The following is a 27,337-nucleotide window of genomic DNA, read 5'->3' as shown; positions in this document are numbered from 1 at the left end:
TGCCAATTTGTACTACAGAATTTAAATGAAGCAGTGTCCTTATCAATGAGGACTAAAAATATCAACTCTAAAAAATGCTGAAAATACTCTATGTCCTGCAGTATAAATATTCAGTTCTGTGAAATAAAGCATGCCTTCTCATTCTTAAGCCAGTTTGCTTTCGTCTTTAGTAAGGGGTAAAACTGCATGCATACCAAAGAACAGGATTTTGTTTGTTTGCTGAGACAGGGTCTCACTACATAGCCCTGGTTCTCCTGGAATTCTCCAAGTAGACCAGTATGGTCTCTGCCTCTCAGCAAAGAATTGTTTTAGGCCGGGTGGTGGTGGAGGCACACGCCTTTAATCCCAGCACTTGGGAGGCAGAGGTTCGAGACCAGCCTGGTCCAAAAGAGCTAGTTCCAGGACAGAACTGTTACAGAGAAATCCTGTCTCGGGAAAAAAAAAAAAATTTTTTTTTTGTTTTAAGATAAATTTAAGGTTGATTATCAGTAAATGCATGACTTGCATATGGAAAGGGTTTTCCAGTGGAAAAGGTTTAAGAAGCTCCATTTTAACTTACTCTGGGTGAGATTTGAAGGAGAAGCCTTAGTGACTGTCAAACAACCAAGAAAAAAAAAAACAAATGAAGGTTTGATAAAAAGCGGAGCTTTGCGGGCAGGATCTCCAGCTACAGAGAGCCTCAATATACCCACAGAAGACCCTTCCATGGTAAGCAGCGGAGGGCTCTGGCGGCCAGTGGCCAAAAGGGACGCTCAAACGCCGAGCGAGCTTCCTCCGGCTCCACCAAGGGCCTCGTCGCCACGGTCCCGGCCCGCAGCTCGTGACCGCATCCGAGACGCAGGGAGTCCGTCAGTTAGCGCTTTTGTTTTCGCTGCATTCGTTTTCTAGCCAGATTGTTTTTTAGGCTCCTCGATATCAAAATCCAGGTTGGACTTGCAGATCGGTACCTTGTGCCTCCGCAGCCTTGCGACTCGACCCCTCCGGTCTCGGTGGAACGTTCCAAAGATGACCGGGGGGGAGTCTTGCTCTTCCGTTCCGCACTACCGGCCCGGAAGGAGCCAACGGGAGGCCACACGGTCGCGCTGTAAACGGAAAAGACCCCCCCCATACACACACGCGCGCGTGGTTTGCGCCCGAACGTGACAGAAGGCACCGACACGCGTGCGTGCAAGGGCCCCAGCTCGGGTCTAAAAGGAACCAAGGTGGCCCGCAGGGGGCTCACCCGGACCCGCTTCCACCGTGGCGACTTCCTGTGAATCACATCCGGTTCCATCCCACGCCCGTGCGTTCCAACTTCAAGCTCGCTGCGCCCTGCCCGCGGGCCGCCAGGGGGTGTGTAGCCCTTAGCCTTGGCCGCGAACCCGACTCTCCTCCGCGTGAAGCTGCTCGGCCCCGAGTGGGCGGCGTCGGGAAACCTAGCTGCACCGTCCGTGGGCGTGGGCGGACGGCGCGCAGTCGATTCCGGTGCATTCTGCAGCGCTGAGCCCCACGGGGGACGGGCATCACCTCGCCCTGGAGTCAGCCCGGGTCAAACTAGGGACCGGGCGCCCGGGTGGCGGACTTCGCAGGGCAGGACGCACAGGTAAGGTGGAGACCGGGGTGGGCACCGGCGGGATCGCGGGCGGGCTGTAGCCGCAGCAGGCGTCGGGAAGGAGGCGCCGCCCGGATGGCAAGTGCAGGCACCCTGTCATCTGCCTGCCTCTACTGCCTCTGGCTCCGGAAGCGTGTTATTTCTTGCTGTAAATGGGCGACGCCGCCAGGTCCCGAGCTGCAACTTTTAGCGAGCTAGCGGGTTTTTTCTCAACTGGAACTTTCCTGGCATAAAAGAGTTTGGCCGTAACACTGATGGTTTGAATCCATGAGGCGTGCAAAAGAATAAAACAAAAGACAAAACACAGTGATCTAGAGGTGGTTTCCTTTTTCAGTGTTTTGTTGTTTCATTAAGTGAGTAGTTAGAAAGGCTTTAAAGTGATTCTTTTCCTGTGTAGACGCATTAGAAGATGGGAAGACAGAACTAAAGGACCGGTCTGCCACATCCTGCTTTGTGGCTGGTAATGTGGATGTGCCTTTAATCTGCGCACACCACATAAATGGTCCTGAAAGTACCCATTCCTCAAAAGCCACCATAGTTGCAGTGTGTTGCTTTAGTCAGGGGTAACCACCCTCCCTCGGTACAAATTCTTCACTACTGACCTGATGCAGTGCCGGTGTTAGAAGCAAGAGCAGGTGGACAGAATGTGAGCACCCTTTGCTGGGTTATTTCCCCGAGGTAAACGCGCAGACATGCACGATATAGGTTTGATATGTTTTCTCTAAGTCCCCGCTGACCAATCCAGATGTCCTGGCCAGGTGTTGGAGAGCATCCCCAGTTCTCTTGTTCCATCCGCTCCTGTTCTTCTTTTCCTTGTTCTCCAGTTTGTGATGGGCTTTGAGCATGCTAGGCTAGCCTTCTACCAGTGAACCTCATCCTCCACTAAGGACAGATTTAAAAAAGAGTGTATGTGTGAGAACGCATGTGCCATGGCATATGTGGAGGTAGATTGGCAGGAGGTCCCTTTACCCCCTGAGCTATCACTTCAGCCAAAAATAGACATTCTTTTGTTGCGTGGGGAGGAAAAGGCTTATTTCGTGTTAATATCGAGGTAACAGTGCATGACCAAGAGAAGTCAGGGCAAGAACCTAGAGGCAGAACTAAAAAGCAAAACCCATGGAGGAACATCGCTTACTGGTTTGCTCCGAATGGCCAGCTTTTTTTTTTTTTTTTTTTTTTTTTTTTGAGACAGGGTTTCTCCGTAGCTTTTGGTTCCTGTCCTGGGACCTAGCTCTTGTAGACCAGGCTGGCCTCGAACTCACACACAGAGATCTGCCTGCCTCTGCCTCCCGAGTGCTGGGATTAAAGGCATACGCCACCACCACCCGGCATGGCCAGCTTTCTTATCCAACCCAGGACCATGAGCCCAGAGGTGGCACTGCCCACAGTGAACTGGGCCCTGCCACATCATTCTACAGTAAAGAAAGTGGACCACTGTAGTGGGAGCTGCGGGCCTGCTTTTCGTCCTGCCCGGCTCCTGCATGGCTAGCTTTACACCAGAAATAACAACACACAAACTGTATTCTTTTAAACACTGCTTGGCCCATTAGCTCTAGCCCTTACTGGCTAATTCTCATATCCCGATCAACCCATCTCTAATAATCTGTGTAGCATCAGTCTTACCGGAAAAGATTCAGCATGTCTGGCGGCTTGCTTCATCGTGTCTGCTCTGGAGAGGAGAGCATGGTGGCTGTCACTCAGAGGAGCTGCCCTGCATCTGAGCTCACTTCCTCTTCCTCCCAGCATTCTATTCTGTCTACTCCACCCACCTAAGGGATGGCCTATCAAATGGGCCAAGGCAGTTTGTTTATTGACAAATGGCCTTCCTCCATCAGACCACAGACTTGCCCACGGGCCAGTCCAATGAGGTTGTCTCCTTCCTCAGTGAGGCTCCCTCTTCTCAGATAACTCTAGCTTATGTTAAACTGACTACTTCTTCCCAAGCGCTGATACCAATTGGCTCACAGGAGGCCATGTTACCCAAGGCCCATCCTGTGGATCCCAGAAAGACTCTGGGTTTTGTAGCTCTGGCCCAGAGACAGACCTAACTGGATCAGATTCCCCCGAGAACTCCTGTGGGCTTTTGTCTGTTGCCAGGGACTTGTGAGCACAGAAGCAGTAGTCAAGGCCTTTTGTTCCCATAGTCACCGGAAATACAGGTGGGTAGGAAGAGGTCAGGTGGGCACCTCCACCTCAACTTCTACTACCCTGATTCTGGAGCCTTCAGAAACATGAATACACACACAGACAGAGACAGACAAACAGACATGCGGGCGTGCACACACACACCCTCACAAGACTTGGGCGCAGATCCTCTTCATCCCTCCCAGGGACTGGAGGACACTGTCCTACTTAAGGATGATGGCCAGACATCCTCTTGGCACACGATTGGAACCCTCACTGTGGCTATGTGTTGCAAGAACATGTCAGTCTCACATAGGAGACCCACAGTCTGTCACCTAGGTGTCTGGCCAGGAATGTGGCAGCTGCAAGCTGCTTGGGAGAGGCCTGCTCATTCCAGGTCCTGTGGTGGCTCCCGGGCCTTCTTGTGGGCCTTCCGCAGCCGCCACTCGGCCTTCATGGCCTTCTTGTGCAGGTTCTGGCGCCGCTCGTCCTGACGCTGCTGCATCTTCTCTACCAAGTGTTCAGAGCACTTCTCCCGCCGGCACAGTGCTGTGCCTTGCAAGGCTTCCCGCAGCAGGTGCTCATTGTCACGGATCTTCACGCCCTCCGTCTTGTACTGCAGGTTGGTCCACTTCATCTTGGCCTCCAGTTCTTGGACCTCGCCTGCATCCTGGTCTCGCAGCTCCTCCAGCCGGCCGTGCTGAGCCTGCAGACAGCAGCTGCCTGTAGTTCCTGCCCGTCAGTGGTGTCAGGCTTCCTTGCACCTTCTGCCTCTCCTTCCTCTGGGGCTTGCTGGCCGGCTCCTCTTCAGTCACTTCCACCTTATTAAAGATAAGCCCTGACTCTTGCAGCTCCTTGCAGGCCACATCTGGGGGGCCTCGGCTGGCAGGGCATATCTGGGGGGCCCTCGGCCGGCAGGCCATATCTGGGGAGCCTTGGCTGGCTCCTCCTTTGCTCGAAGCTGCTTCCTCTTCTTCTGTTCCCTCTCCTGTTTCCTCTGCTGTCTTTTCTCTAGAGTGGCAGCAGACAGCTCCTTGGTGCTACCCTGGTCCCGGGCAGCCGCTGTCTCAGGAAATCCAGTGCAAAGACAGAATCAGGTGCTGTGACTTGGCCATCTTCAGGGGACTCCAGGGAGCTGGAGTTCTTGGGTTTCTTAGCCCTAGAAGAGGTGGGAGCCGTCTTCCCTGGGGGCTTAGTCTTGTGCTCTGTAGCTTTCTGGCCCTGTTCCCAAGATTTCTTTTGTATTTTTTTCCTTTTCTTTTTTGGGGACCCAGCAGCTTCCAAGTGTTTTGTTCTGACAGCCCACTTGCTCCCCTGCCGCTTAGGGCCAGGCTGTGCGCAGATCTTCTTGGCCCAGTCCTGCAGATATGCATCCTTGGCTTGCAGAGAGGCCATGGTTGGAGGTCACACTCGGAGGTTCGGTGGTCCTCCGCTCCGCCGGAAGCACCATGAACGTAGGCCAAAAATAGGCATTCTTAACCTGAGATTCATGGAACTAGAAAATGAAAAAAGTAAGCATTGAATGGTGTAAAAATGGTATCTTGACCGGGCATGGTGGAGTGCCTGTGATTCCAGCATTCTGGAGGCTGGTACAAGAGAACCCACACCTTCAGGGCCAGCCTGGGCTACCATCAAGATCCTGTCTCAAAAAAAAAAAAAATAGATTATCTCACTAGATTACCACTGCCTGCTAATCCCAGGCAAGCAGCTGTTGGTTCTTGTAGCTTTAACGTCATGTCTTTGCTGTTGGTCTAGAGCACTCTGTGGCTCGTTTTTCTTTGAGCTCTGTACGCACATCTTTGACGGCCTAGAGTAAAAGCTCACAAGTCAGGTCCTGTCAGCAAGGGAGTCTTTTGTTTGTTTGGAACAGACAGGGTTTCTCTGTACAGCCCTGGCTGTCCTGGCATGCACTCTGTAGCCCAGGATGGCCTCAAACATAGATCTGCCTGTGTCTGACTCTTAAGTGCTGGGTTAAAAGGTGTGTGCCTTCACGGCCTGGCCAGCAAGAGAGTCTTAATAATCCAGAGGAAGGGAAGTTACATCTTGGTTTTTATCTGTTCCTAGAAGTACATTTAATTTGAGAGGGTCATGGTGACTCAGACTTTACAGCCCGTGATAGGGTTGGGTGGCTCGTTCTACATACCTCAAGATCAAGTTGAGCAGCTGTAACTGTCTCCCAGGCCCACGCAGGTAAAATCAATCACCAGTTCTTATGCAAGCAGCTTGTTGCCAGATCTCTGCTGACCTTTAGCTTTTGCAGGCCAAAGTCTTTCTTATCTTTGTAATTGTCGTGGATTGTGGATTGGGAAGGCAGAACTGGACCAGGACTGGGAGAGTCGGACTCTCCCAGACTAGAGCTGTGTAGCCCTTGGTTGATCTGTAGAGTCAGACTCTGCCCCCAAAGGTCTTTGCTACTTCTCCAGGAGCTTGTCCATGTGGTATTATAGTAACCAACAAATAATCTCTGATTTTTTAAAAAATTTATTTTATATGTATGAATGTTTGCTTCCAGTGTTTATTTTTGAACCTTGTATATGCCTGTTGCCCTCTGAGACAAGAGGGCATTGGATCTCCTGAAACTGGAGTTACAGATGGTTATATGCCACCATGTGGGTGTTGGAAAGCAAACCTGGGTCCTCTCGAAGATCAGCCCGTGCTCTTAACCACTGAGCCATTTCTCCAACACCAAATGATCCCTTTAATTCAGCACTGAGTGGGAGCAGTGAGCTAGGCAGTAGCCAGAGTGCTGCCTGCATCTGACAACTGTCCTTACTTCTGAATCTGGTGTCCGTTGTCTATCGTCTGGATTTCTCTGTGTGTTGCCGTGACTGTCCTGGTACTGTCAAACAGGACTGTTCTTGTTCAGAGCCCTTTCAGTCCTCAGCCTGACATAGGTAATGCTCAGAAGTTTCTTCTCTTTTTTTTTTTTTTTTTTTTTTTTTTTTTTGGTTTTTTCGAGACAGGGTTTCTCTGTGGCTTTGGAGCCTGTCCTGGAACTAGCTCTGTAGACCAGGCTGGTCTCAAGTTTCTTCTCTTAATATCATCGTGTGATTACTTTTATTTTTTAAAATGTGTGTAGGTGTTTTGCCCGCATTTATGTCTGTGTACTGCTTGAGTGCCTGGTGCCCACAGGGGCTGGAAGAGAGTACGGAATCTCCCGAAACTAGAGTTACAGATGGCTGTGAGCTGCTGTGTGGTTGCTAGGAATTGAGCCCGGGTCTTTTGGAAGAACAGGCAATATTCTTACCTGCTGAACCATCTCTTTGGCCCTGACGATTTCTTTTTTTTTTTTTTTTAATGATATTATGAGTTGAACCTTGGGCCTCATGAATGCTAACCAAGTATTCTGCCACTAAGCTATATCCTTAACCTTTTTTATTTTTAGACAGAGTCTCACTTAGTTGCCTGTGTTAGTCTTGAACTTGCTTTGTGGCCCAGGCAGACCTCAAAAGTGTGATCTGTTGCGGGAGGTCCTGAGATACCAGCCCATTGGGGTGTGGTCTCTCTCCCTTTAAAAAAGCAGCCACTTAAGCCGGGCGGTGGTGGCGCACGCCTTTAATCCCAGCACTTGGGAGGCAGAGGCAGGCGGATCTCTCTGAGTTCGAGACCAGCCTGGTCTACAAGAGCTAGTTCCAGGACAGGCTCCAAAACCACAGAGAAACCCTGTCTCGAAAAACAAAAAAACAAACAAACAAACAAACAAAAGCAGCCACTTTCCTCCTCGCACTCTCTTACTTCCTGTTCTGCTTCCCGCGACTAGACTCCCTTCCTGATTGTACAGAGGGCTGTTGTCTGGGACGGTGATGTATAAGTTTTTTCCCCTTTAAATAAATAACCATTATATTAATCATAATTCCAAACTAGCGTGAGATTGTTTGTGACTTACGCCACCGCCTTCAGTGATCCTCTTGGATGGCTGGGATTATAGGCCCTGACCAAGCCTGGCCCTTCTGAACTTTTTATTCTTATTGCTTCTCCCATATCTGGTAATGTCTCCTTAGTCTTTTAATCTGCTGTCTTTGAGCTGCATTCTAGGTCATTAACATAGCTTTTTCTTCCCTAATAGAATAACTTTTCTTTTTATGGCTGTACTTATTTTTTTAATTAATTATTTAATTTTTGAGACAGAGTTTGGCCACACAGCCCCGCTATTTTGGAACTCACCATCTAGAACAGGCTAGCCTTGAACTCACAGAGCTCTGTCTCCATCTACCTCCTAGGTGGTAGGATTAAAGGTGTGTTGTCTTTGGATATTTCTCTGTCCCACCTGCCTGCTCCCTAATAACGACACAGAGACTTTTTTTTGTTTTGTTTTTTGTTTTCGAGACAGGGTTTCTCTGTGGTTTTGGAGCCTGTCCTGGAACTAGCTCTTCTAGACCAGGCTGGTCTCGAACTCACAGAGATCCGCCTGCCTCTGCCTCCCGAGTGCTGGGATTAAAGGCGTCAGCTCCTTATTAACCAGTGAGGGCCTGGTAGTGGTGTGCATGCCTTTAATCCCAGCAGAAGCAGGTGGATCTCTGAGTTCAAGGCCACCCTCCTCTGCAAAGTGAGTTCCAGGAAGAGCATGTACCCTGAAGAGAACTAGAGAGTTTAAAGGTGGGCATCACAGTTGTCTCACTCTAAGGAATTTGCAGCTATGCAAGAAAATTAAATAAGAAACTGCCTTATTCTAGGTCCACAGTGAGAAGTGGGTTTTCAAAAGCCAATCATGGGGTATAGGTCCAAACCTGCATTTTCTCTTCTTCATGCCTAGCTACCCAGTTCTCGGTCTCTGTAGGTTCTGTTCAAACTTGGACACCCACCCTCAAGCCTGACAAACCCACTTTGATCCCTTAGGCCTACATACGACAAGGTGAGAACCAACTCCTTCAACCTCCGCAGACATGCTATGTACACATGAACTCACCCCTGCTCACAAAAACTATGTAAACAAATGTAATTTTAAAAATTGGAAAAGGGGCTGCCTGGTGAATCTCATGGGTTTATGTTGGCCAAGGCCTGTGGGGTTTCTGTGCCCTGTGCTAGCCTTTCTCGCAGTGCCTGTTCAGGTGGCAGAGTGAGTGGTTTGTCAAAAGGCCAACCGTCACAAAGACTGTGTGCTAGAGGAGGGGTGGGAGAATTGAAACAGGTCACTACACTTCCCAAGCTGGCCTGATACTTAGTCTCCTCCTGCCATATCTTCCCGGTGCACCTCATTCCTGCTGACCCTGACTCTTGGAAGGCCATGTCTGGAGTCTGTTTGCATTTGCACTGTCAGAATGTTCTCTGATCAGTGCAGTGAACAAAATCCACCAGTGTCGCTGTGCGAGTGGCTTCTCTCAGTGGTTCCTTGCTTTGTTGCCCTTGAATCATCAAAGAGCATGAAACATGATCTGAAACTTGAACTTTTCTTTGAAGTTCTCATACTTTACTGCTGGAGATATTGGGCCTCTTCTTCCTCTCTGTTGCTAATAGATCCTGGGTCTTCATTTGAATCCACAGTTGGTGGTAGGAATTTCTACTGCTTGGTCCAGTCAGAAATGCTTAACATGGGGAAGATTAGACTCTATTCCTGGGACATGGGCTGTGGCAACACGCACGCTGGGGGTGCAGACGTTTCATGGTGTTAATGCCCTGAGTGAAGAGGGAAACGGGAAGAACTGTGTGGGCAGGAAAACAGATCCTAACTGGAGAATCTCAGAGCAGGAAAATAAACCCTGGCTGGAGGACCTCAGACAGGAGCAGCAGAAATGGGGGTGTAGCGTCTGTACTGTGTCTTATAATGGTGAGCATATGCACATGCTGTGAAGGGTGTCTCTGCTCCTGAGGGCACCCAGCAGAACCATGGTGAGCATATGCACATGCTGTGAAAGGTGTCTCTGCTCCTGAGGGCACCCAGCAGAAACATGGTGAGCATATGCACATGCTGTGAAGGGTGTCTCTACTCCCGAGGGCACCCAGCAAAAACACTTGCAGACGATGAGTGGATATTCTGGGTTGCTCAACCCAAGTGTTGATAGGGGAGGATGCATGTGCCATTTTATAAATAGGGAGATGGTGCGCGGTAATGACTGTGGGAATGAGTCTGTCTAAAATTATTTTTTTCCTTAAGTTATTGTAACAGAAAGTTCCTAGTTCCATGAATGGTCTTAACCAAGCTTGAGTGGTGAAGGCTGGGATGTTGGGCTTTGTAGGGTCTCTAGGCCCATAGATACGGCCTCCTAGAGCTCTTGGTGAGCACAATGCCTCACCAGAGGACGAGGACCAGTTGCCTGAATGTTGTGAATTCCTGATAAGAGCTGAGTGAAATGACTGCTGGGAGAAAGATGGTTGAGCAAGGGTGAGTACACATTTGAGCTCAAGCTTTGTTTTGTAATATTTGTAGCCGCTTGCATTATCTGTCAATGCTGAGAGCACAGGACTTCTCTCATCTCTGTGTTTGCTGACCTGATGGATGTTCGTTGAGTGTCATTTTACACATCTTTAAAATTACACTTTACTTATTGTGTAGGTGTTGGTGGATTGGTGGTGACCTGTGTACAGTGGTGTGGGCGCAGAGGGCAGAAGACAAGTTCAGTAGCCATTCTCTGCTCTGCCAGGAGAGTCCCAGGATGGGCGGTACCCCACGAGCCATCGTGCTGGCTCTGTTGAATGTCACCCTTGCCCTACAGATGAGTACAGTGTTGGAAGCTCAGTGGTGGCTAAGGAATTTATATGCTGTGTTTGGAGGAGTGTCCCCTGGAGATTGGAACAGAACTGTTGAGAGTCTTCATGTTATGGATCTGACAGGGAGAGTGGAACTGTCAACAAGGGGGTAACTGAATGCTGTGGCTTTAGGGCCACTGTAAGAGGGTATAGGGCACTAGCACAGAACAGAATCTACCCACCAAAAGGTCTGTTTGAGGTATGATTTGGGGTCCTGGATGTCCCCAGGTGTAGACTTTAACACCTTGGCAGTGATTTTTGTTTCTGAACTTTTTCTTCCAGATAGTAAAATGGCCACTCTACTTTCAGTCTGACTGCTCTCCTTGGCAGGAAAGGGAGATGGTGGAGTATGAATTCTCTTTCCATCCCAGCACAGGGCCTGATCAGTCCTGGAGCCTAGGACGTTCAGCTACCAGTAAGTTGTCACTGGAGCCAAACTGTGACATTGCCAGTGGTGAGGAAGAAGAAAACAGCATTCGGTAGAGGTCTGGCATAACAGAACCCAGGGAGCTTGAGGAACAGTGCCATCCCCATAGTGGTTTGGGACACACTGCAGGGCTTCTACTGTGTACTGAGGGGTCATGATGGGAGAAAGAATACTTGCTAGGATCAGGTGACACCAAGGTAATGATGAGACTTGGCAGAGCCCTGGGTGGAGAAGGGTGACGGGACAGGACAGGGCTGCAGACTCTGCCCAGCTGAGTATGGCATCCTCTATACTACAGATAGCAAAGTACATACGGTGAGCACAGGCAGGCAGAGTGTCCAGGACATGAAGCTGGATCACACTCTGGAGCTAATACCTGCAGAGTGTACATCCTTCACTATACATACAGATCATTTGACATGTGGTGGGAACCATGATATCCAGAAGGACATGAAGCTGGATCACACTCTGGAGCTAATACCTGCAGTGTGCCTCAGAAGAAGGGATGGGGTAGAGAGACACTTGTAGAAGTCCTGACTTTGGCTCCCATCACCTATATGGTGGCTCACAACCCTCTGTAACTCGTTCTAGGTGATCACACACCCTCTACTGACCTCTGCAGTCACCAGCCACACACATGGTGCACAAACATGCAGGCAGAGCACTCTTAAACGTAAAAAGAAAGGGATAGGGAAGAGGTGCCCTTTTTAAAATTTTTATGTGAATGGGTATTTTGTCTTCATGTATATATGTGAACCACGTACATGTCTGGTGCCTGTGGAGGCCATAAGATGCCCTGAAACTGGAGTTACGGAGGGTACTAGGAATTAGACTAGGTTCTGTGGAAGAGCAGCCAGTGCTCCAAACCATAGAAGCCAAAACCAGGAAGCCCAAGCAACAAACAGCTCTTTAAAGCTACTTGCGTGGTAGTGTTTTTGATTGTTTTTCAATTTTTCTTTTTCAAAACAGATTTTCTCTGTGTACCTTTGGAGCCTGTCCTGGAACTTGCTCTAGACCAGGCAGGCCTCAAGCTCACAGAGATTTGCCTGCCTTTGCCTCCCAAGTGCTGGGATTAAAAGTATACACCTTCAATTTTTGTTGTTTGTTTTTGTTGTTTGAGTGCTGAGGCTCAAACCTCAGGCCTTGTGAATGGTGGGCAAGCACTCTACCAAAGGCCTACATCCCCAGCCTGGAGTGAAGTTCTGATAAGATTAAGCAGGTCAAAGACGAGACACTGCTCAAAGCCAGAACTAGGAGAATCCCAACCTCCACAGGAGAACAGGATGGTTTGGCTCTGCTTGAGACTTTAAGAGTGGTAGACATCTCATTGTAGACACTGTAGCACGGGTCTGAATGTCCTTGGGCCAAGCTTTGATGACTTTGACTAGTGTTGTCTGGAAAGTAGCATGGACTTGCTCTTTGGCCCTTGGAAAACCTTAAACCAGGACAACAAGTAGAGATGCTGTCTGACATACTCATCCATCCACCAAGGAAAAAAATGGGCCTAGGTAGCCACGGTCTATGGATAATGAATCATCAGCGACTGTAAAGGATATGAAAGAGGAATTGAAAGACCAAAATGAGAACAGGCCAATTTGAAACAGAAACAAATAGGACTTTCATGAATTAAAAACTCAATGTGGTGAGCAGATAGAAACTCTGGATAAAGTACCAAGGGTTATCTGTGGAAGGTGTGGACAAACCTGATGCAAACTGTCTTAGAGACCAGGGGCAGAAGGAACTCCAGGTCTGGGTTGAGCTGAGCCAATCAGGGAAGGACCAGCCAGCCTGGCAAGAGTAAGGGGACTGCCTCAGCCTGGCACCTTCCGAGGTCGGTGGGGTCTCGGGTCCAGGCAGCTATACTTCTTTATACGGCAAGATAAAACAGAATCTTTGGAAGACGAGAGGAAACAGTAACAGGAGGGCCCTGTCAGCTTGTGGAACAGCTAGCTCAGCAGTGGACCGCAAGCAAGGTGCGAGTCAGGCCCAAGGTTGCTCTCTGACCTTCACGTATGTGTCTTCCCTTAAACACACTCGGTGCACACATGCATCATACACAGATTACAGAAGAATAGGAGATGTCCAAAGTTAGTAATGCAGTTTCTTTTCTAACGTTTCAGCCTTTGTGTCCTCACTTTGCCGGAAACAGACATGTCGGGGTCCACATTCATGCAGACCAGGACCACTGCCTTTTCCTCCAACTGTGTCCCTCTGCTGGGGAAGTCACTTTGATCCATGTGGTCCATCCTTGAGGTTCACGTCCCACAAGTCCCCTCAGCATGTCATCAGCAAAATCCCAAGCCCCGGAGGAGACAGTGCCTGGCTGCGAAGAGGAGCTGAGAGGAAAGTCACTTCTCACTTGGGGCCCCCTTTTTGGTCACCGGAGTGAGAAGATTGTCTTTACCAAAGGTGATGGAAGTCCAGAGGAGAGCCTGCTCACCGTCACCATCACGGAGACCACTGTCATTGAGTCGGACTTGGGTGTGTGGAGCTCAAGGGCTCTCATCTACCTCACGCTGTGGTTCTTCTTCAGCTTTTGTACACTGTTCCTCAACAAGTACATCCTGTCGCTGTTAGAGGGAGAGCCCAGCATGCTAGGTAATGCTGCCTGCCCGGTGTGCTCTCCTGTTGGAGCCGATGCTGACTGGCCAGAGGCCACCAGGAGGGAGGGAAAAGCTAAAGGGGCTTACTCAGAAGTGTCCTGGAATAAAGGGTGATGTCTGTGCTCACGTGTGGGAAAGGACTGTTCTCAGTGCGCCCCATGCTCCCTCCACAGGTGCTGTGCAGATGCTGTCTACGACATTAATTGGATGCGTTAAAATATTTGTTCCTTGCTGTTTGTATCAACACAAAACCCGGCTCTCTTACCCACCCAATTTCATCATGACCATGCTCTTCGTGGGCCTCATGAGGTACAGTGTGCTGGCCATCTTACTTGTTTCTTTATATATAAAACACCTCTACAATCTGGGAGTGTTAGCTCACACCTTTAATCCCAGCACTCAGGAGGCAGGGGCAGGTGGGTCTCTCTGAGTTTGAGGCCAGCCTGGTCTACAAAGAGAGCCCAGGACAGCCAGAGAGAGATACAGAGAAACCCCGTCTTGACAAACAAAGCCAAAAACAAATATCTTTCTAGTTCGTAAGTGTGGAAACCCTATTGGAGGCCTTGGCAATTAGTGTGTCTGAGTGTGTGTTTAGAGTACAGGATACAATTATAGGGCTATCCAGATGTGGGATATCCATCAGTTAGATTTCAGTTTTGTGGCCCTTGATGCCACATTCATTCTCTCTTGAGTCTTTTATAAGGCAGCCTTAAAAAGTAATTCAGTGCACATCTTTGATCCCAGCACTTGGGAGGCAGGGGCAGGTGGATCTCTGTGAATTTGACCAGTCTGGTTACATAGTGAGTTCCAGGACAGCCAGAGCTACATAGTGAGACTCTGTCTCAAATAAGATGTTTTAAAAAAGGTAACTCAGTAGTGGTTGGAAGGTGTTTGCCATCCTGGAGTGCAGTAGGGTTGCCCTCACCTGGGGCTCGGCCTACTTGTTGGGAAGAGGGAGAAGAGGGACTGGATGTGCCCACTGGTCGTAGCTAAGCACTTGGAGTCTGTTTTATAAGCAGATGTTCTTTCTCATGTTGCTCTTCTCTTGTTTCAAGGTTTGCCACGGTGGTTTTGGGACTGGTCAGCCTGAAGAATGTGGCAGTGTCCTTCGCTGAGACTGTGAAGAGCTCAGCTCCCATTTTCACTGTGATCATGTCTCGGATGATTCTGGGGGAGTACACAGGTAGGGGCTCTCCTGGTCCCGCCCTTCGGCCTGGCCTGGGCCTCAGCACCTTTAATTTTCGTCTGTGGTGTCACCTGCTGCCCATTACGTGCTGGGTCTTGTTCAGCTACATGTCCTTATTTTCTGTGACAAGTGAAATAAGTCCTCTATGTAAAACTGAAAAGGTTCTGTAAAGTACCCGTTGTCATTTCCAAAATTAACATAGGTGGAAAATGTGATTTTCATTGCAGTGAACAGAATTTTTTTTTTTTTTTAAGATTTATTTATTTCCTGGCAGTGGTGGCACACACCTTTAATCCCAGCACTAGGGAAGCAGAGGCGGGCGAATCTTTGTGAATTCAAGGCCAGCCTGGGCTACAGAGCTAGTGCCAGGCCAGGCTCCAAAGCTACATAGAGAAACCCTGCTGTGAAAAAAAATTTTTTTTAATTTATTCATTATGTATACATTATGCCTGCAAGCCCAAAGAGGGCACCAGATGTCATTACAGATGGTTGTGAGCCACATGTGAGTACAGGAACTGAACTCAGGACCTTCAGAGCATCAGTGCTCTTAATCCCTGAGCCGTCTCTCTAGTCCTGCTTGTTTTGTTTTTAGAAATGGAGTCTAGAGCAGTGGGTGAAGGAGCTGCTGAGTTCAGTCCTTAGGACCTAATGGTGGAAGGAGGGAGTTGTCTGCACAGGTTATCCTCCACGTGTGTGTCATCCTGTGTGCACCCACGCTTACGCACGTTCCTGTTTTGTTCTTGCCAGGGCTGCTGGTCAACCTGTCCCTTATCCCAGTCATGGGAGGACTGGCACTGTGCACAGCCACTGAGATAAGCTTCAACATCCTGGGATTTTCAGCTGCGTTATCCACCAACATTATGGATTGGTGAGTTGAGATCACAAGGGGAGGTGGTGAAGGAGGCTTGCTTAAGAAGGGCTGGTTTTGCCTCATCTGAGTCCATGGGTGTTCAGATCCAAGCTGAGCCAGGCTCCACTGTCCTTTTCTCAAGAAGTGCAACAATAAGTTCCAGAGCAGTGCGTTTTCTCCAAACAAAGCTGGAATTTGATGATATGATTGCTAATATACAACTAGAGGGATATGGTTACACGGTAAGGATAATTGTGAGAATCAAAATGGTAGCTAGACTGGTGTGGTGGCATACATGCCGGTAATCTTTGCCTGTAGGGTAAGCTTCTAAAAGGCAAACCACTGGATGAGTCCTGGACTTCTGAAGATGCTCTTGATTCCTGCTGTCTTGTGGCTTGAGACAGCGTCCTTGGTCACTATTCTGTCCGTGCGAATTGGCATCACCTTTTCCTACACTAAGATTCTTCTCCAGTAAGAAGCTAGACAACAATGTCCCACTGTGTCAAGTTCTATCTCTGAGGTCACTTTTGAAGCCAGGATTTTTTTATTTTCCCAATGGCTATTTGTATGTTTCCCTTGTGGTGTGTCTGTTTCTAAGTTCTGGCTTTAAAATCTGATTTTTTCCACTGGAGTTTTGCGTGCATGACTAGTTTTATTCAGTCGTACACATGCCACGGGGCCCTCTTTTGCCTGGAACCCAAGGCTACTGAATTTATGGAACTTCATCCAGTGAGCTATTTTGGTTTTGTTTGTTTGCTTGCTTACTTTGCTTCTTTTGGTTGGTTTTAGATTTTGGTTGTTTGAGGCAGGGTCCCTCTACTTAGCCCTAGCTGTCCTAGAACTCACTATGTAGACCAGGCTATCCTTGAATTCAGAGCCCTGCCTTGCCTCCGATTCCAGAGTGCTGGCATCAAGGGCGTGTGCCACCACTCCTAGCTTAGATTTAAATTTTTGTTGTTTGTTTTTTGTTTTGTTTTGAGACAGTTTCTCTGGTAGACCCAGCTGTCCTGGAACTCACTATGTAGACCAGACTGGCACCAAACTCAGATCTGTCTGCATCTTCTTGCCAAGTACTAGAGTTAAAGGCATGTGCCACCACTACCCAACTAGATTTATTTTTATTATGTGTGTGTGAGTGTTTTGTTTGCATGTATGTATGTGCATCACTTGTGCACCAGTAACCTTCAGAAGTCAGAAAAGGACGATGGAGTCTCTGGAACTTGAATTATGGAAGGATGTGAGCCACCCTGTCAGTTCTAAGAACCAAACCTTTGTCCTCCTGTAAGAACTGCTCTTAACCACTGAACCTTCCCTCCAACCCTTCTTTTGGGGTTTTGAAACAGGGTCCCACATAGATCAGGCTTGCTTCAAACTCATTATGTATCTGAAGATGACTTTGAGTTCCTAGTCTTCCTGCCTGAGCTTCCCATGTTGGGGTTTTCAAAGCGTGCAGAGCAAAACCATCGTGGTGCTCTGATGTTTGAGATGGCAGGTCATTCAGGCTGTTTACTTGTCTGTAGGGGCAGTAGGTACATTTCTACTTCTCTGTGAGGTGATGACTGGACACACCTGGTACAGGTTTCAGGCGTGTAAGTGCCTGTGGCTGTTGGCCTTCGGGCGTGTAAGTGCCTGTGGCTGTTGGCCTTAGTGGGCCTTTGATCTTCACCTTATTCCTGACTGACTTAAGTGTTTGTCTCTTTGTTCTAGTTTGCAGAATGTTTTTTCAAAAAAGCTTCTCAGTGGGGACAAATACAGGTTCTCGTAAGTATCTCCAGTAAGAGGATTTGTAGCTTCTAATTTTGGCATGGTGGCGGTAGCAGTAATTGGGGCAGGGGTGAGATAACCTGTCTATGTAGTCCTGGCTGTCCTAGTATTCCCTGTACAGAGCAGGCAAAGATAAGTGCTGGGATCACAGGTCTGGACCACCACATCCAGTACCAACTGTGATTTCTTAAGACCCAGCAGGACTTTTGGTCATTTTACAGCTCTGAATGAGCCCTGGGAGCCTGAACTCATTTGGTTTGAGTGGCTTTGACAGCTCTTTGTGAAAAATTGAGAGAAAACCACCTGCTTCCTAGCTCACTCCTCGGGTCATGGGGACCCTTACATCCTTGACATTGTGGGAGACACATTTCTGACTGCTGATTCTTGAGTTTTCTTTGCTGAAAATGCCTGGGTGGAAGCCCAGACCCATGAGAAAGATCACGTATTTCCTGTCCCTCCAGGGCCCCGGAGCTGCAGTTTTACACCAGTGCTGCTGCTGTGGCCTTGCTGATCCCAGCGTGGGCCTTCTTCATGGTGGGTTTCCAGCCTGGCACCCTCCACACTGGGGTTCAGGTGAAGAAGGGTGGGTGGCTAAATTTGAGTTTTGTGTTAGGGTTTTTAGGCTTGTTTAACTTACCTTTTATTATGGAAATGGTTTTGCCCATTATAGAATACTAAACAGAGTTTTGTTGTTCTTTTGAGACAGAGTCTCATGTAGTCCTGGCGGTCTGAAACTTGCTATGTAGATCAGGTTAGCCTCAAACTGACATAGCTATGCTTGCCTCAGCCTCTTAGTGCTAGTGTTAAAGGCTCTTTCTTCACACCCACCTAAGTCAGCAGTTTTATATTTGAAACCAACTGAGAGGCTCTCCCACCCTTAGCTTCCTTGTCTAAGTTGCCGTGTAGCGAGCTTGTGGGTGCAGATTTACTCCCAACACATTTCCTGGAGTCCCTCCGTTTCTGGAAGTGCGTGTCTGTGTAAACCTTTCTCCTTAAGACACGTCACACTGGGAAGTCTGTACTGATGATGCTGCGGGTCATAGCTTTACCTTGCCCCATAGTGCCATACATGACACCCTTTGCAAATGGGGGTGTGTCTTTGGAATATAGTGTTGGAGCTGGAATGGTTGGTTGAAACATTTTATGTTCTCAAAATACACACACAGGAGTTCCAGGTTCTTAAGATCCTTACCAATGAGGGTTTTTGTTGATTTAAAAAAACAAATCCAACAAGGTCTCATTTTGTAGCTCAGGCTGGCCTACAACACATTATATATCCCAGGCTGGCCTCACATTGTTGGTAGGCCTCGCCTCAATCTCCCAAACGCTAAAATTGCAGGCACAGGCTGGCCCAGAACTCGCACTGCAACGCAGCCTGGCTTTGAACTCTTGGTAGTCCTCTTGCCTCGGTCTCCCTGAAGTGTGGACTCGGAGGACACAGGGCAGCTTTGGGAGTCAGTCCTTGCTTTCCCCTTATTCGCAAGCCAAATTAGCTATCTCGCAAGTTTCCGAGGATTCTCCTGTCTCTGCTCCCACTTATAATAGGAGCAGTGGGATTATAGACTATACTGCCATGTTTAGCTGTACATATGTTCTGGGGATCTGAACTTGAATTTTTGGCTTTAGTTTTGATTTTTTTTGTTATTGCTTTTCGAGAAAGGGTTTCTCTAGCTCTAGCTGTCCTGGAACTCTCTTAGTAGACCAGGCTGGCTTTGAACTCAGAGAGATCTGCCTGCCTGGCAAGTGGTGGGGTTAAAGGTGTGCACCATCACCATCCAGCTCTGGCATGAGTTTTCATACATGTATTCCAAGCTCTTTACTTACTGAGGCATTTTTCCGACATAACCCCCCTCACTTTTGTAAACCAAGTTGGCCTCAGATTTGCTGTTTTTCTCTGACTGTCCAAGTCCTCCTGTCTCTACCTGAGTGCTGGGATTGTAGGCATGTAGCATGCCTGGTCTGTGCTGAAAGTCCTAATGAATGTGCACACTGCTGTCTAGCAGACAGGCATTCGGAGCTCCAGTGTGACTGATTTTCAGTTACTTGGCACCGGTGGTACCTTACCTTCTCAGCAGCGACGACAGGCCAGAAGAACGTCCTTTTGTTTTGGCCATAGGATGTCCCTGTGATTGGCAGGAGTGGGAGGAGCTTCAGCCTCAGCCAGGACATCGTGCTGCTGCTGCTGACAGATGGCGCCTTGTTTCACCTTCAGAGTGTCACCGCATACGCCCTCATGGGAAAGATCTCCCCTGTGACTTTCAGGTGAGTGAGGTTCTCCTCCTTGATACTTTGTACCGTCACTGTGTGAAGCAGATTTTCAGAGAACTTTTTCCTGGAAGTCGTTGTTGCAGAAATTTTCCTGAGATTCACAGATTAGTTTTTCTTTTTGAGATGCTCTTATATATGGCCCAGACTGGCCTGGAACTCACTATATAGGCAAGGAAACCTTGAACTCCTTATCTTCTATCTCCCAAATGCTGGAATCATAGCCAGGTACTACCATATCTGATTCAAAAGCCACAGATCTTAAATTCCTTATATTAAATTACAAGGGATTTGCAGAGAAACTGCATTCATCCTCTAAGACCTTAGGACTAACAAGATGCTGTGTAAGTGCTGTATAAATAATTACTAAACTGTACCCCCCCCAAAGACAGGGTTTCTCTGTGTAACAAACCTAGCTGTCCTGGAACTACCTATGTAGACCAGGATGGCCTTGAATTTACAGAGATTGACCTGCTTCTGCTTCCTGAGTGCTGGGTTTAAAGGTGTGCACCACCACCTCCCAGCTTGCTGTACTGTACATGTACGGAGTAATAACAAGGAAGAAAGTCTATACACATTCAATATAGGCTCAGTTTTTTCCCAAATATTTCTGTCTGTGGTTTTACTCCAGGCATGTTTAACCCATAGAATTAATTGTCCTCATCATAGAAAGGTCAAAAGGAGAGAAGACTCAGCGGTTAATAGCACTGACTACTCTTCCAGAGGACCCGGGTTCAATTCCCAGCATCCACGTGGCAGCTCACAACTGTCTATAACGCCAGTTCCAGGGGATCTGACACCATCACACAGACACAGGCAAAACAACAATGCATATTAAATAAAAATAAATTTTAAAAGTTCAACAAGGCAGAAAAGTATAAAAATTAAGTTATTCATAATCCCAGTCCAACAGAACAAAAGTTCAGGCATTTTAACGTATTTCATATTAACTGTTTCTATTGGGGACTAATGTGTGTATGGGGTCAGTTTCACTTAACAAATTAATCTTAGGGTTTTCCCTCAGGTTTATAGAGATCTTGACAGTACACATGGTGTTTGTCTCATTCTGTTAATAGAGAGCAAGCTGAGGTATTTTAGGGGCAAATGTCACAGTGTTGCTGGGAGTGGTGGCACAGTACTCAGAAGTCTGAAGCAGAAGGATAGTTAGAAGCAAGAGTAGGATCCACTGTGAGAGCTCTCCCTCCCCATCTCCCCAGGACACAGTATCTCCAGCTGACCTTAAAATATTTCAGTCCAGGAGCTGGAAATTGGCTCAGTAGTTAAGAGTGTTTACTGCTGTTTTTTTTAATATTTATTTATTATTATGTATACAGTATTCTGTCTGCATGTATGTCTGCAGGTCAGAAGAAGGCACCATATCTCATTACAGATGGTTTGAGCCACCATGTGGTTGCTGGGAATTGAACTCAGGTCCTCTGGAAGAGCAACCAGTGCTCTCAACTGTTGAGCCATCTCTCCAGCCCCATGTGTTTATTGCTCTGAAAGAGGACCAGGATTCAGTTCACAGCCATTTGTAACTCGAGTTCTAGGGAATCCAGCACCTCTTCTGACCTGTGGGCACTGCACATACGCGATGCATATAAACACACACAGAATCAAATGAACATTTAGTTCAAATCACTGCTGAGACAGGCATTGTAGCACATTGTAATTCCACCATTCAGGAGGCTGATGCAGGAGGACCACGGCAGGTTCAGGCCAGCCTAGGGTCTTGTTTCTCTTGCAGAAGTCCTGGATTTGAGTCCCAGCACCCACGTGGTGATTTACAACCATGCATAACTACATTTCCAGAGGATCTAAGGCCCTCTTCTGTCTTCAGTGAGCACCAAGTACATACGTGGTGCATATACAGACATGCAGGCAAAACACACAGAAAGTGAAATAATAAATAAAATGATTTTAGAAAGGGCAAAACTGCTAAGGACAAACTGGGTGTGATAATGCAGTTACAATCCCAGAATTTAGGCAGGGGCAGGCTTGGTAGTTCGGAATCAGCCTCGTCTATTTAGAGTTAGATGTTGGCCTGAGCTGCAAAGGAAGGGAGGAAGCTCAAGCAGATGCGGCAGAATCCGTTCTTCAAGTCCAGGTGCTGGGACTACGTCAGTGTTTCACTACTTTGAGGGTTTTCTTTAAGTTTATTTGCCTAATATGTATGGGTGTTTTGTCTGAGTGTATGTGTGTATATCATGTGCATGCTTGTATCCCATGGAGGCCAGAAGAGGGCATCGGATTTCCTGGGACTGGAGTTACAGACAGTTGTGAGCCACCATCTGGGTTCTTTGGAAGAGCAGCCACTGCTCTTACCCACTGAGTCATTTCTTCAGCCCCTGTTTTGAGATTTTTCATTTAAAAAGAGTAAACCTGGGAGCTGGAGAGATGGCTCAGCAGTTAAGAGCACTGGCTGCTCTTTCAGAGGTCCTGAGTTCAATTCCCACCAAACACATGGTGGCTCACAGCCATCTATAGTGGGAACTGATGGCCTCTTCTGGCATAAAGGCGTACATGCTGATAGAGCACACATATACATGAAATAAATAAATCTTTTTTTTTTTTAAGAAAAAAAAAAGTAAACCTGAGAACAAAGTTGCAGACAAAACCCCTCAGTGCTAGGAACCTCATCCATGTCCCCCTTGGGGTCAAGACCCCGGGCGGACAGCACAACAACGGTACATGGTGTGACAGCTGTCAGTCACTGCCACAGCAGGCTTGCCTCTGTGGGTATGAGCCAGCACCTGACTGTTTTCTCTGCTCTACTGCCATAGTGTCGCCAGCACCGTGAAGCACGCCTTGTCTATCTGGCTCAGCATCATCGTTTTTGGCAATAAAATCACCAGCCTGTCTGCCATTGGCACCATCCTTGTCACAGTGGGCGTCTTGCTCTACAACAAGGCCAGGCAGTATCAGCAGGAGACCATGCAGAATCTGGCCACAGCCAGTAGCCGGGGCTCAGAGGATGACACAGAACTTCTGGTTCCCCAGGACTCAAGACAGCACCACTGAGCTCCTTTTGATGCCGTGACCCCTGGAAACCAAGCCTAGACTGTCCTCCTGCACTGTATGCTGGAAGAGAGAGGCAGACTCTGAAGGCAGGTCTTTTGTTCCTTGCTGGACACCAGATGGGGAGTTTGGGGATCAGCTTCTGCCTGACAGAGCCCTGCAGGAGGGAGCAAATGGCCTGCAGCTAGCCGGGCACACTGTCCAGCCTGCAGTTGCGCCAGTGACTCGGTGGGGCCAACTGTGGAATGAGCACAGGTTCCAACACCAACAGGAGTTGCTGTCTGCTTGATGCCGTCCAGGAGACCTCAACTTTCCTATGACCACCACCGCTACAGGCACCAAAGCCTCCTAGTTCCTGACAGACAAGAAACAGAAATTCCAGATGCCAGTGACTCTAGCAAAGAGCCACAAAACCCTGGGGATGCAGAGTGACTGACAACAGAGACGAGTGTCTTCTTCCACGGAGGAGTAGAGCTTCTGTGAAGAGAAAGTCTCCCCTTTTTGACCTGTGCTACCCTGAGCTACCCCATTCCAGGTTTGCTGTCCTGTGTTTCTGCTACCTATTTGGTGATTTCTCCAACTCGGGCAAATCTCTAATCAGAACAGGTCCCCCTGGAGTTCTTCTCTGTCCTGGGTATACTGCATGTGAAGCAGGCATAGTTGACCACCCTGCCAGATTCCCCTTCGGGATGATGATAGAGAAGTTTGGCAGAGCCTCTGAGTGTTTGCAGGTTATGCTTCATGTGCAGTGACTCATTTTAGCAAAGCTCCTGGAGTGTCTGCATGTAAGGTGAATCCAAGTCTACACACACAGCTGGCTCTTCCCAGGGATCATATGTGACACTTCCTGAGCCACCAGGTGCCCAGAGTCTGTCCCTCCTCCCAGGGTCACTGGTGTCGGAGCTCAAAATGCCTGAGCAGTGAAGGACCATAGTGGGGGCTTGGGCATGAGATGCTGAGGTTTTACTTATTCATCAGTTTGTGGGTTCTGATGTGGGGTGCAGTCCATGGCCAGCCAGTCTTTAAGACTCTTCTCCAGTAACCCAAACTCCGAGACTTACAAGCTTTAGCCACCGGCACTTTCGGTTCCAAGTCTCACTTTCCCTGCTGTCCATCTTCAGGGCCCATGCTGGTTCATTGATTTCCAAGTTGGCTCCTTGCCTGGAAAATATGAAAATAGCCCCTCAAAGAGACAGATTGATTTGAAAAAGAGCAATAATTATGTCTTAAGTTTTATGTACTTGAAAAAGTCTGCTGTGATGATGTATCAAAATGAGGCCTTTTAATCTATAATCCACCTTTTCAGAGAAGCTGGCTTGTGTTCTGGACACAGGCTAGGTGTGTCTTCCCTGTGCTGAGGTCACCTCCACTACGAAGGGTTCTCTCATTTGACTTTCCCCAGGTTTCTACTTCCAGTGGAGGGCAGATGATGGATATTGGGTTAATCTGTACATTAGGCCTCTCTCCTCAAGAACCTGGCTGTGGAGCTGCTGACACACACAGGACACATGTTTGGGCAGTGGTTGGACAATCCCTCTGGCCTTCTTACAGATCAGAGCCCCAAATGCCCAGCTTCTGAGTAGCATTTGGAATTTCTGTCTCTGTGTCCCATGTGGAATTAGGAAATGGCCCATCGTAACTTGTTCTGTCTACTCCTCCACTTCACCAACCTTTCCGCCTGTTTTGTTTCTAAGTTTGTGTACTAGAAACAAAAACAAAGATTTTCTTAAAACAACTTCTTAAAAAGCTGCTTTTGAGACAGGAAGACTTTGGCATCTTGTGCTAGAGGCAGCACCACGGGGCCTGTCCGGCTTTACGTTCCATGCACATCCTTGCTACACAGCCACCTCTTCCGGCCATTTGTTATGACCATACCATCACAATATTTTTTTATTAACGTTGTCAGTACTTTTATATCATACTGTGTTTTCCAAGAATTGTTGCTGATGTACATGTAGAAATATCTTGGATTAATTTTTCCTAAGTCCATGTCTTTGTCTGGTCTGTTGTAACAGAACACCGGATGGACATTCTGAGCCAGCCATCTGCTTCCTCACTACACACATGGTTAAGAGATACACAGATTTCTAATTTCAGAACGCTTCTAGGGGCTGTAGAGAAGACTTGGTGGTGAAGAACAAGTAGTGCTCTTGCTGAGGACCCATGCTCAGTTTCCAGAACTCGTGTAGGGGGTCTCACAACTGCCTGTAACTCCAGCTCTAGGGATTCTGATTCCTCTAGCTTCTGTGGGCATCTGCACTCACACACACATACATACACGTATGCACGCACACATGATTTTAAAATGAGTACATTAGCCGGGCGGTGGTGGCGCACGCCTTTAATCCCAGCACTTGGGAGGCAGAGGCAGGCGGATCTCTGTGAGTTCGAGACCAGCCTGGTCTACAGAGCTAGTTCCAGGACAGGCTCCAAAACCATAGAGAAACCCTGTCTCGAAAAACCAAAAAAAAAATAAATAAATAAAAAAAATAAAATGAGTACATTAAAAAAGACTCCCATGACTTTGGGGTGTGATACATTGGTGTCATTTATATTGTGAGACCAGCACACATGGGATAGAGGGAGATGAGACCCCAAAACTTCCACCACAGTAGATGGTTTTTGTTTAAAGTTGGGCATGGTAGCACTTACCTATAATCATAGTCCTGTGGAGGCATTAGGCTATATAGTTATTCCAAGACCAACTTGGGCTACATATTAGGATCCTATTCAAAAAAAAAAAACTTAAAAATTTTTTTCTGATCTTTGTAATTTCTTACATACCAGCATTATAATCTGTCTGCCCAGAAAGTCGAGAGTACTCTTGTGCAATCCAAAATATGTTTCTAATTTGAGAAAAATAAAAATGATGAATCAGAGGAAAGAGAATAAACACGCACAAGGGAATCAGTCACGTAAACTGTGCTTGCTGCCCTTAGACCACTACAGAACAAGTAGCTGTGACCCAGCTCCTTCCGTGGTTACTTCACATCTGTCCAAGTGAAGTCTCCTGCAAGCATTTTATTTCCTAACACTGGAAAGGAGTAAACAAAGATGATACTAACAGTGGAAAACCATGTTCTCTTTCCCTTGAGTCCCTACATAAGCCATACTGTCCTTGAGATCTGCAGCCTTCTTCAGTCTTCCTCCTCCTTCTCTGTAGCTTTGGAGCCTGTCCTGGAACTCACTCTGTAGACCAGGCTGGCCTCAAATTCACAGAGATCCTCCTGCCTCTGCCTCAGGAGTGCTGGGATTAAAGCCGTGCGCTGCTACCACTGCCCGGCTCCTTCAGTCTTCTTCGTCCTGAGATTGCAAGCAGGTGTCACCAGCTTTTTTCAATTCTCTTCTATTTTTTTCCCCTCAACAAAGAAATATATGGCCTACCTATGGGGAGGCCTTTTCATCTCTTCATTTTCCTCTTTTCTCTCTCTTTTGTGCTAGGGCTAGAGCTTAGGGCTTCGGGAATGCTAGGCTGTTGCTCTTCTCTGAGCTATACCCCCCCCCCAACTGTTTTCTTAGTTTATAAATGTCTTGACTCGCTCCATGAACTAGAACCTTAACATCATGCTAAATGTGGACAGACAGTTCCAACCACAATTCAGAGTGTAGTAGATTTTAACTTTGGTGTCTCCTAAGAATGTTTTCCAGTTTCCTTGGGGACTCTGATTCTGAGTTAGGTGACTTAGACTCTTGCTCACATGTCCAAGTTGAGTTTGAAACCAATCCAGTTGGCAAGTGTGTGTGTGTGGTTTTTTTGTTTGTTTCCATTGTCTTTAGTTTCCATTTCTGGGACTCAAACTGCATTAAATTAATTTCTATTGTTTAGACTTGGAGATAACTGTGAATTTGTATTTGTTCAAGCAGTATTGGCACTTTGGAAAAGTCCACAGTTTAAGGTTGTAAGTCCCACATCAAAAAAAAAAAAAAAAAAAAAAAAGAAGCAGCAAGCCGGGTGGTGATGACTTTAATCCCAGTACTCGGTAGGCAGAGGCAGGTGAATCTCTTTTAGTTTGAGACCAGCCTGGTCTGCAAGAGCTAATCCAGGACAGGCACCAAAGCTACAGAGAAACCCTGTCTCAAAACCACCACTCCCCTTAAAAAAAAAAACCTTGATAGTATATTGGTAATTGTCTACAACAAAGCCAAGTCATATTTGTTTTGCACCAAACAATACTAGAGAACTAAGATGCATCATAAAATGTATAATGTTTTATATTTTACCTATTTCAGTATTTCAGTGATTAGATTAATGCCTAGAATTCTGTAAAGTAATTCAGTGAGTTATGCAATAAATGGGTATTGTGAGTCATGTAATAAATGGGTATTGTGAAAACCTCCTCATCTCATTTCTTTTCAAGCCGCCAATTTTCTTGTGAAAGAAAATAAATGTGAAATATGTAATTGTTTTGTGTAAGATTTTGTTTTGTTTTTGTCTTTTGCAGGGGAGGGGGGCAGGTTCAAGACAAGGTTTCTCTGCCTGCTTGCTTCCAGAGTGCTGGAAGGAAAGGTGAACACCGCCACCACCATACTTTGCTATTTTTCCCCCCAAACCCACAGATAACCTGACAAAGGTATGCGGAAGCAATTTTCGTTTCTGCTCTGTTTCATAAGCTCTAATAAGATTTTTGTGGAATCGTAGGGTTCCTTCAAGATCTCCAGTCTGTTTAAACACATTGAGAAATACTGCCATAGTATCAGCTTTAAAATCTCACTGTCAAGCTCTACCCGCCCTACTTCAACATATCAAGACAAAACTACAATTTCGGGGATCTTAACTTTGTAGTTCTGCAATTAGAATGAACAGAAAATAAAAACAAAGAAAATG

The 27,337-nt window shown here is 47.4% G+C and overlaps 1 protein-coding gene and 1 pseudogene across 2 annotated transcripts; one reads left to right on the top strand and one right to left on the bottom strand.

The window, feature by feature from the left end:
- Positions 1 to 1,272: 1,272 nt before the first annotated feature.
- Slc35e2b (solute carrier family 35 member E2B) lies at positions 1,273 to 26,926 on the top strand. 2 transcript variants are annotated; one of them, XM_057784445.1, is made up of 10 exons: positions 1,273 to 1,582; positions 10,682 to 10,814; positions 12,947 to 13,424; positions 13,603 to 13,738; positions 14,485 to 14,612; positions 15,363 to 15,483; positions 17,173 to 17,226; positions 17,691 to 17,763; positions 19,346 to 19,491; positions 22,278 to 26,926. In XM_057784445.1, the coding sequence occupies exons 3-10, from the start codon at positions 13,106 to 13,108 to the stop codon at positions 22,513 to 22,515; spliced, it is 1,215 nt and encodes a 404-aa protein (XP_057640428.1). In that variant the 5' UTR covers positions 1,273 to 1,582; positions 10,682 to 10,814; positions 12,947 to 13,105; the 3' UTR covers positions 22,516 to 26,926. The 2 variants fall into 2 exon arrangements, with proteins under 2 accessions (XP_057640428.1, XP_057640427.1); XM_057784444.1 differs by lacking the exon at positions 10,682 to 10,814.
- On the bottom strand, positions 4,047 to 5,110 carry LOC130883550 (surfeit locus protein 6-like; annotated as a pseudogene).
- Positions 26,927 to 27,337: the final 411 nt, after the last annotated feature.

This window comes from Chionomys nivalis, chromosome 11 (genome assembly GCF_950005125.1).
Source record: "Chionomys nivalis chromosome 11, mChiNiv1.1, whole genome shotgun sequence".
Lineage (NCBI taxonomy): Eukaryota > Metazoa > Chordata > Mammalia > Rodentia > Cricetidae > Chionomys > Chionomys nivalis.
This window is presented reverse-complemented; position numbering and strand designations above follow the sequence as displayed.